Below are 10,139 nucleotides of genomic sequence, written 5' to 3' on the forward strand. Positions count from 1 at the left end.
AGGATCTCTGTGTGAAAAAAACCTTGGTGCTATTGATATGGGGGTGAAAGGGCCCCACGTGTAAAAGGGGCTTATTGTGAGTGAGTGGCTGACCGAAACGCTGTGTATTAGCCAACAGGCCAGACTTAAAGACTTAAATTAGCTTAGCACTGATGGGATCAACTGTGTGAACTTACTCATCACGAGGAAAGCTTTCATTCTCAAAACAAAAGAATTAGACTGTACTTTTTTTTTTTTTACATTGTGGTAATTCTGGGTGTGGATGTCATCTGTTATTTTAAAACATCAGCAGACCAATTTAATCTGTGATGTTCCGCCCTCTTTTGTCTCCACCTCTGTTTGCCTTTATGTCTCGTATAACAGATAAGAGTGCATGATGTCATTTATTGAGTGAAACATGAATACAGGATGATTTAAACTTTCTGCTTGCACGTGCTATGGTAAACTTTGCTACACGAAGACGTAAATATTTTTTTGGTATTCTTTTGTAAAACGCTTAGTTAGCTGCCCTTTTCACCTAATAATCTTATATAAGAATGGTGTTAGCACGCACGGCTATGTTAGAGTACATTTCATAATACAGAAAAACGAATAATGCCCACGGTAATGAGTAAAGATTTATATTTCTCAAATATTTTTTGCTTTTTTTATGATCTCCTAAATGCACCTCCTATTTCTTGGTTTCTTCAATTTGCTCCACCTCGCTGGATTCACCCACCACCTTTCCGTTGATCATCGTCTGCGTCACCACTTTGACGATCTTCCTGGTGCGAACATCAGGTTCTTCTGTATAAGCAAGCAAAGGACATAAAAGTGAGTGAGGATATTATAATAAGATATTATTACTTACTTTGGATGTGTTGAAGACTTAAAAGTATTTTTCTCAACCTGTCAATAAAATCAGTCATACGTTTAACAAGATTCAATAATTAATGTTGAATAAAATGACAGTACAATTTTGTCATTTTGGCTCCATTTAAAAAAAATCTGCACGCATTTAAAATTAATCATCAGTTTCTAAGAAAAATAATTATTATTATTAGATAATAACTTTTATTTTTAATTCATTTATTGTCACAGTGTTGCTATTTTATTTTATAGGTGAATGAGTATACTCACTTTTTGGTGGTGGCACTTCCTTAAGGCTGGAAAAAAAACAAGAACTTCCTTAGAACATAAATAAAAATAAAATAGCCACTTAAAAAAAATAAAATAAAAGCACAGCATTAGCATACACTAAAATGTTTTAATAAATAATATTTTTTGTAAAGTACTTACCTTTCCTCTCCCTCCAGCAGGCGCCTATAGGTGGCGATCTCCATCTCCAGGTTCTGTTTGATGCGCAGGAGCTGCTCGTAGTCGGTCTTGGTGCGCTGCATGTCCAAGCGGAGCTGTGAGAGGTCATCTTCCAGTTGGTTCAGGGTGACCTGCAGACGCTCCATCTCGCCGGCGTACTTGTGACTAGTTTCGCCTAGGTTGCCCTCCAGGGCCGCAACCTGAAGGTGGAGATATGACATTGAGTTTTTTATTTTTTCATTTTTGACTTTGCCGTGCAGCCAATCACCTGCTTCTGCAAACTCTCCAGCTCCACTTCGAGGTTTTGAAGAAATCGCTGCCTGTCCACCAACTCGCTCTGGGCACTTCTCAGGGCCTCGTTGCTCTCCTTCACGTCGTTCTGCACCGTCTCCAGCTGAAAAGAACAATAATTACTGGACTACAAATCGACACGCCAAGCACATGAGCGAACGGCTCCCAGACCTTCTTGCGGTACCAGTTCTCGGCATGTTCCTTGTTTTTCTTGACAATGCTCTCATATTGGATCCTCAGTTCAGACAGGACAGCTCCCAACTCAGGTCCCTGGGCCGAGTCCACCTCCACGTTAACCTCATCCCGGGCTATACGAGACTTCATCTGTTCCAGTTCCTGCAGAAGCAGAGATGGTGCTTTTCTAATGAACTCCCTGGATGAATAAAATAACTTTTTGACACTATTAAATTGTATTTTGTGCTAACACATGAGTCTCACATGTAGAAGAGGTTTAATGAGAATGTGAGAGCATCTATAGTCCATTATTTAGATGTTGCTCATCAATAGGTGATGAAGAGCTTAGGTTACCATTTTAACAAAGAAAAAAGTAGAGGATCCACATCTTATTCCCTAATAAATTGAATAACAATACATGCACATCTATGCTCTGCAAGTTATTTGCACCGAAAAATGGTAATGTTTTTGTCGATAAGGAAAGTTTTGTTGTCGTAATACGTTTCCTGGCTATAATATATCTCACATAGGCTGAGTGGATAAAAGTGGCTGGCTTAGCGTAATAAGATCTACCTGCTCTTTGTGTCTGCTGTAACCAAAGGACCCCCCAAAAGACCACTTCCAGCCACCAAATTAGGTCAGTCAAATATATACTACCTTGTTGCTATTTGAGTGGGAGCGAAAATGACCAAAAACTAAAAAATGTATGATTTCTAAATAAAATAAATACATTTTTCAATATTTTTCCATTGACAGAAAATTAAAATAAATGTTTCAATATTTTTCCATTGAATAGTGACTGTATGTTTCCAATAAAAGGGAAATAATGTTTTTACATAAGGATGACTGAAATGGAAATTAAAAGGCGGAGCCCAAAATGACAAACAAGGCACATAGACTACCTCCTCGTGGTTCTTCCTGAGGAAGTAAAGTTCCTCTTTTAGGCTGTCTAGGTCGCCCCTGAGGGAGGCGATGATCTGGTCATGGTCGCTCTTTGCCTTCTTCAGGGCCACGCAGTCTCGCTCCACAGACTGACACATCACCAATTCAGTCTCCCATCTAATGAAACAAAAGCAGATTTGTCCAGGAAGTATATTTTGGTGTTATCATTAACTACTCACTTGATCTTAAAGTCATCAGCAGCCAGCCTGGCGTTATCAATCTCCAACATGAGACGAGCATTTTCCAGGGTCTTCTTCCTCACCTGATAAATATTAACAGGAGGTGAATGCAGTCTAACTAGACCAAATATTACTTCATTTTTATTTCCCTCAGTAAGCAATGTGCCATCTAGTGGTGATTTGTGAAATTACAACTGAAAAACTAGTTTTTTTGCTTTTTTTTTTTTTAATTAATCAATATCTGCTAAGATATTGGAGTCCAGTATTACCTCCTGCTCAACCGCATGAGCCTGGGCCATCATGGAGTCAAGGTCATGGCCTTTTGGAATGCGCTCAATCATCACTTGCTTGATCTTCATCTCCAGGTCGGCGTTGGAGTGTTCCAGCGTGTGCACCTGTGAGTACAAAAAGAGCTCATACGATCAAAGCGCATCCGTAATATCATATCCACGTTTTCCGCTTGGCTGCCGACCAAAAAGCCTAACACAAGTCTACCTTGTCCAGGTACTTGGCCAGACGGCTGTTGAGACTCTGCATGGCCTCTTTCTCGTTGGCGTTGTTGCCGTGCAGCCCGTTCAGTTGCAAACTCGCCGGCCCGCTGAGGTCATGGCTGATGGACGCCGATCGTGTCAGCTTGCCGCCGCTGGCGAACGGGACGGAAATCCGGGTGCGGCTGGTGTCCATCAGGGAGCGGCTGGTGAAAGACGGCTGACGGCCCACGGAGTAACCCCGAAGTGACATGCTCGAGGCCATGATGAGGAGCTGTGGTAAAATGATGGACATAAGACATTAGTCAGATGTTTACAAAAAAATAGTCATGACTTCCACCGTATGTTATAACATCATAAACTTTCAGGTCTAATCTTTTTGCTCTTTCTGTAGACTTGACATTCCCTGGTGTCGCCTTACTTCTGTACATTGGACAATTCAACGTATGGATGTAGGACAGTCGGCCTTTGTGTGTGTGTGTATGGGGGGGGGGGTATAGAGGTTTGTCCGTGTGCGCTGGCCCGGGTTCCTTTCTCAAGAGAGTTCTAGAGGTGGATTAGCAGTCAAGGGAACCTCTCTGTGTGTCTGTCACTTGATCCTGGCAACGCGACAGAGGAGCCATCAGGGGACAGATGGACTCCTTGTTCACATGAGAAAATGATGGGCTAAATATGATTCACGGAGCATTCCGTAACAGAGATAAGCCAAGGCTTTGTTGGCGACAAACACACTTTTGTTTTGATGTAACCATTTTTTTCAAGCAGTGACTGAAAAACATGCAATTTTTTTTGTTGTCACTTGATGCGGCTAGATCATTTTCAAAAGCGAAGACAATGAATAGAAATAAAAGATGTTTGGAACTTACCAAGATGTTCTCAAGATGGAAAGGACAATCAAGCTGAAGGAGGGCAGCAGGGGCTGTGTGCTGCTGATGCTGCAAGGTGAGCTTATATTCAGGTGAGCAGGAAGTGGGCGTGGCCTGTAAACACCAAATAAAGGTGTTGCGCAATAGAAGGGATTCGCAATGCAATTTAATTGATTAAATTTATTGTTTACAAAAATTACCAGTGAAATTGTATGAATGAATTTAACATACAAAAAATATGCCTTTGATATTGTTTTAGCAATGTTAGCACGGCAAAGTGTGCTGTCTCGTGTGTCACACCGCTATTGAATGTCTCATCGGTGTTTCACTATTGTGGACGCAGACTCCGATTGTACATCCCCTCGCATCGCTGTAACTTGAACATCCGTTTCAGTGAATTATTAAACCAGAAGAATGAGGAAACCATGCGCACGCTGCCATTTAAAAAGTACGTGCTTATAACTGTGGCTGCAGTGGTCTATGCAAATGAGCTGGGTATTGAAGCACGGAGCTCGTTTGTTTGCCGCATATTACAATTTCAATGAGATGCAAATATCCCACTTCCAACATTTGCATCATGACCCTAATCAAGATTTTTTGTGTGCGAAAGACAAAAACAGGTTTATGGCCTGTGTAGTGATGAGATGATTTGTCTTAAAAGCGGCAGTAGGAAAAAAAAAAAGCGCAAATAATGTAGTGATTAAATCTCTTATCATACTCAACATGCGCCACTTCACTTTAGGTTATCACACACTTTTTTTTTCCCTTTCCTTTTGTTGAGAGGGAAGAAATATGCAGGATAAAAATGAAGGAAATTTCATTTTGGAAGTAGACTTCAAACACATGCTATCATATAAATATATTACATACTGAAAGTGAAATGTACAGTCATGACAATACGAAAAGTCAGTCTATTCCATATCAGCAGTTTTTTCTCCCTGCCAAAAGAGGGCAGCAACAAGCTACTTTGCCCATCTTCTTTTTATTACATTTTATTATGTTACATCATATTAGAATAATAAAGAAAATAATAATTATAATAATCCAAGATTAAGAATGCCCGTTTCCAGAGTACAATTCTGTGATAGGCTAATTATAACTAAATACGCAGACATATAAAAAACTTCTAACTTATAGTGTATGGGCAGTACTAAATTGCCTTTATAAAAGCAATTAAGTATATTTACTTTAAATATAAAATGTGTCTATCCATCAAACTATCGCCCCATCCATGACGCTACTTTGTCTTTCTATATCATCTACTGCAGTGATTCTATAATGTGGTATGCAGGCTCCCCCTGGTGGTATGCAAAAACAAACTTTTATAAAATATTTCTTAAAAACACTTCAACTGTAGTTACCGTTAACAATACGTTTGCATTTAATTTTTATTTGTTTGTTAATGAAACAGCGGTGTACTATAATATTTAAAAAAGTTGGTTTAAAGAATTTATCTTGTTCTCTCTATGGTTCTCCCACCATTGATCGATCTCGCTATCAATGTACAAAAATGAGGTTGAACATGAGCTAAATCCACTGTTATCCTTTAACTTTCACTTCCTGCTTTTCTCCCCGACAAAGTTTGGCTGTTAAACAAATAAACGGGTGATTAAACGAGCAGGATGCCAGGATACTCCCGGTGACCCCACTTGACTCCCTGTGACTCCTGTCACAAGTGATCATGTGATCCCCTCGGCGGCGCATGCGACTTGACACCGAGGCCAAGCCGCCAACTATGACCATCAGGTCAGGTCCACCCCAAAAAAAAAAAAAAAAATAGAATATGCCGGACTTGGAGCATGACTGAAGCCTCTCAATAGCTCCTCAAGTGATTACTTCCTGTTTTAGTTCAGGTGCTACCTTTCACTTTCTTGCTGTTTATTTATTTACTTATGATTTTGAAACATATTTTCCCCCCTTTTATTTTTTTACTTAATTCCAGGCATGTTAAGAACCGCTAAAAAAATAAAGGTACACACAACGATTCCTTTTATTTTAATTTTGTGTGTGTTTGAGTTGATTCCAGCACTAAGCACAAAAAAAGTATTATAACCACAATTTGCTCATAATTACTTGTTACGGCATTTTATCTTGATCTCTAACAATGTGATCATTAGAATAATTCCATATTTACGGAGTAATTTTTTTTATTTTTGAAGCCTCAGACTGATGGCTCTTGGGGCCCCAATGTCAGTTTGATGGTGTGCCCACCAGCTATTTTCTGATAAGATACAAATCAGTGGGCAAGAAAAAAAAAAAAAAAAAGCACATATAACAACATATGTTAACCACTTTGTGTAAAAGCACGCATTGGCCCCCACCATATCCTGAGTGCTGCTTTTGTGTGTCAGACAAACATCAGTGTGCATGTTTGTGTGTGAGTGCAGATGATGATTTCAGAAAGCTTGTGATATTTTAGATATGCATCTATAAGCCGAGCTGCTGAGTGGATGGGAAGTTGAAAGGAAAAAGTGACGCATGTGTGTGTACCTTTTATTTAAGTGGAAAGTTGGCAGGGAGCCCAGCGTTGTCCTCTGCATGGCCCGGGGGAAGTCCTCCTCCTCTTCGGTCCGACGCGAATGTGGCCGTGCCTTGCTCAAGAGCACAACTTCGATCGACTTCCTCGATAAAAAAATCAAATATAGTTACAATTATTTTATTTTTACTTACACAAACAATTACAACCACATAAGAAGATTCGTAACAATATTTTTGGCAAATGAAATTAAATAGACTTCGTGTTAAAAACCAAAAGATTTGTTTTTAAAAATTTAAAAAATAGCACATTCAAATAGAGATATATATTTTATAACTTTTGTTTTTTGGGTTGGGGTTCAACAAGTAGCCAAGAAGCCACCCCATTGGTCTGCTTCAGTTGTCACGGCAACAAAGATGAATGGGCTAATTTCAACGAGACAAATCAGGTAAGGTGTACTATATACTGCAATGTTAACGTCTGAGTTTATTTGAGCAATAATTATCTGTTATTAGAAACTATGATGACATTTGTATTTTTTCACTTATAAATCATAAAATACAGTAAATACAAATTAGAATAATGGTGAAATGTTTATGCCACGTGAAAATGCTGAGACACGATGCTCCTAATGGTTCCAAGAGAAAACGCTTGACTAAGAGGCGGATCAGCTCGTCGAACGGCCCCAGAGTGCACGCAAGCGCGAAAATGAACTCCAGTCCCTCCAAAATCCCCAAATAAATCTTATTCTCCAGCTAGGATTGAAAAGAAAAAAAATTTGAAGTTTGCCGAAGAGACGTGGACATAGAAGACTTTAATGACACAGCTCTGTGATGCTCGGCTAATGTGATCATTAGATGTTTGTTTGGAGGAAGATGCTCGGCTTTCCTTCCTTTGGGGCCATTAAGAGCTGGCAGTGCGCCCCTTTTTTGCCTTGTTGTCTAAACCGGGCCTTTTCAGATTCATGTACATGTGCTGCGGTTGCTAGTCCATGTGTTTTTGCGTGTGTGCATGTGTGTCTAATAATGTTAACACAAAATAAAATTTGTATTCATATTTTCAATATTTTGGGCACCTTGTTAAATGTTTCAGAGTCAACTGTCAGTATGATGAGATTTTGTGATTTAAATTAAAATTATATATTTTTTTAATCGTACTTTTAGAAAAAAGTAGTTTGTAAGATATTTTATATGCAAAAAAAATAAAGTTGAATTTTTTGGGAATTAATTCCAGGGTTCTAGAGTTTTTCTATTAAAAATCTAAAATCTTAATCTCTTATAATTAACACAATTCTTTTCAGATTATTAATTTTTTTGTATTTTTTCTTACTTTTTTAAAAATTATAGAATAATAGTAGGTCTAAAAATTAACAAACAAAATTAAAAAAAAATTGAGAAAATGAAGTCACCTGTGTCATAAATCTGATTTAAAAAATCCTGCCACACTTTTGGAGTACAATTATTATTATTTTTACATTTAGCCATTTCTTGCCTGAAGTTGTCGATCAATATGGCTGCCAAGTGATGAATATGCACGAGGCGTCTTCCTCCTCCTCCTCCTCCTCCTCCTCTTCGGCGGCGATGGCTGCGGAGGCCCGGTAATTGCCGGTCGTCAGGGGTGGCAGGAACCGTAATTTGCATCTCGGGGATCCTGCAATCAGCGTTCTATTCATTAGTGCGCCTGCCGCTTCATCTGCTGGCCACTCAGAGCTGCCAATCTCCTGGCGGCAGCCAAAGCATGTAGGGGGGGGGATAAAAAAAAAAAAAAACAGCAAATGGGGAAAAGTTTCAATTACAAGCCGTGGCCGCGCCGAGTGGTGTAACACGTCTCACACCCTATATTTAGACGGGTTTTTATGCAGGTGATTGACTGGTGGCGCTTTGTGGAAGGAGAATTGGATGAAGAAAGCTCAATGAAAGCGTATAATGGCATGAATGTTCAATCACCGCCGCAGCCCAAATGGGGACTTTGTCTGCGGCCGCATGAAGTGGAGGCCGCAGACCGGCGGGACAAGACAGACGATTGTCACTCAAAGCTATTGTCTCATCAAGATTACACGAGATTTGATTTGCGTCTTTTGTGGCGCCACGTCGCTCACTTTCATGGGCGGCTTGGCGGTTTGACTCTTGATGTTGGGAATGCACTGAGGACGAGTTTGCGATTGTATGATCTAGTATTGTTTCATTTGTACTGTCACTGTTTGTTTCTCAGGAAGCGAGTAGATTTTTTGTCTAGATATAGATGTCTATGATTAATCAATAAATGTTTTTATGATGGTATAGTATTATGTTTACACTCATCATGGTGTCTTATCTATTGTATTTTCAATTAAATGTATTAGCAACATCAAGCTAAAGTGTCAAGCTAACCTAGCTAGTTTAGCTTCACCGCGCGGACAGCTAGCTTGCCTGAAAGTCGTAATCATGTATCTTGCAGTATCTTTGAGATTCAAACCTGTTGCTATCGTTAAGTTTTCATCAAAATGATCATCTTTGAATGCAAATGTATTTTTTTGTTTTTTTTTGGTGACACTTGCAAATACGCACTCACTGGACACGATATTAGGTACACCTGCACAAAGCGGGTGGGCCCAAAGCTTCCATAGATCCAAAAAAGTAGATTTTTTTTTTTGCTATGAATGTAAACTTAGTCGCACTCGTTTTTGATTGACATTGCCAGAGAGGTGTTGCATTACCAATGTGTCAATCATTGTTTTTCTATGAGCGTGTCAATCAAAGGGGTTATGCAAAGTTCCTGGCTATGTTTTACCAACCCCACTCAGTTTGGTGGGCATTAATGATGTCAATAAACATCTCTTAGATCATAAAAGGAGAAGAATGAAGAAAAAAAATCTTCCCAGTTTGCACAGAATGTGTTACACAAGGTCATAAACTGTTAACGCCAAACCAAATTTCATTCAGATCTAATCCAGATTACATATTTAGCAGATTAGCAGGAGGGGGGGGGGGGGGGGTTGCATTTAACACATTCAAACACTTATGCGTGTCAAATCTAATCAGATCATGTTTGAATTTGTTTGCTTTTATAGGATCCTTTTTCTTGCTTTTTTTTTTTTTTTTTTACTCTGAGTGCCTGCCTTGTATTAAGAACTGTACCTAATGTTGTGACCGCTGAGGGCATGAACTGCAGGATTTCTGAAACAATCGTGTAAAGAATTTGTAATGAAAAAACGACGCACACAATACTATTGCCTAATAATAGCCTGGATTTATTAAATGCAGTGCAATTACGCTGATTAAAGGCAACACAATGCAGAGCATCGGCGGGTATTAGCGAAGCAGCGTGATTTGTTTTATCAAGACATTAGGAGGAAAAGTTGAATAAGGTTTTGTTTCTCCCGCATGGAAAAGGTGAGCGAAGCCGAGTCACCGATGACCATAATCACGTCTCAACTTGACCTTCGGAT

At 39.4% G+C, this 10,139-nt stretch overlaps 1 protein-coding gene across 5 annotated transcripts in view; it reads right to left on the bottom strand.

The window, feature by feature from the left end:
- Positions 1-364: 364 nt before the first annotated feature.
- Positions 365-10,139, bottom strand: part of si:ch211-243g18.2 (uncharacterized protein LOC559906 homolog) — a 33,083-nt gene continuing 23,308 nt past the window's right edge. For 4 of the 5 annotated variants that reach the window (XM_068652790.1, XM_068652789.1, XM_068652788.1 and 1 more), the window contains 12 exons: positions 8,204-8,362; positions 6,727-6,854; positions 4,237-4,350; positions 3,378-3,644; positions 3,152-3,277; positions 2,883-2,965; positions 2,664-2,820; positions 1,759-1,923; positions 1,565-1,690; positions 1,279-1,496; positions 1,120-1,145; positions 365-786 (listed from right to left, as the gene is read on the bottom strand). In XM_068652790.1, the coding sequence (XP_068508891.1) occupies positions 671-786; positions 1,120-1,145; positions 1,279-1,496; positions 1,565-1,690; positions 1,759-1,923; positions 2,664-2,820; positions 2,883-2,965; positions 3,152-3,277; positions 3,378-3,635 (1,275 nt within the window). In that variant the 5' untranslated portion in view covers positions 3,636-3,644; positions 4,237-4,350; positions 6,727-6,854; positions 8,204-8,362 and the 3' untranslated portion in view covers positions 365-670. Of the gene's footprint in view, positions 787-1,119; positions 1,146-1,278; positions 1,497-1,564; positions 1,691-1,758; positions 1,924-2,663; positions 2,821-2,882; positions 2,966-3,151; positions 3,278-3,377; positions 3,645-4,236; positions 4,351-6,726; positions 6,859-8,203; positions 8,363-10,139 lie in introns of all 5 variants that reach the window. The other variant, XM_049739124.2, reaches the window with a different exon arrangement.

The sequence above is a fragment of the Syngnathus scovelli genome, chromosome 13 (genome assembly GCF_024217435.2).
Source record: "Syngnathus scovelli strain Florida chromosome 13, RoL_Ssco_1.2, whole genome shotgun sequence".
Taxonomy (NCBI): domain Eukaryota; kingdom Metazoa; phylum Chordata; class Actinopteri; order Syngnathiformes; family Syngnathidae; genus Syngnathus; species Syngnathus scovelli.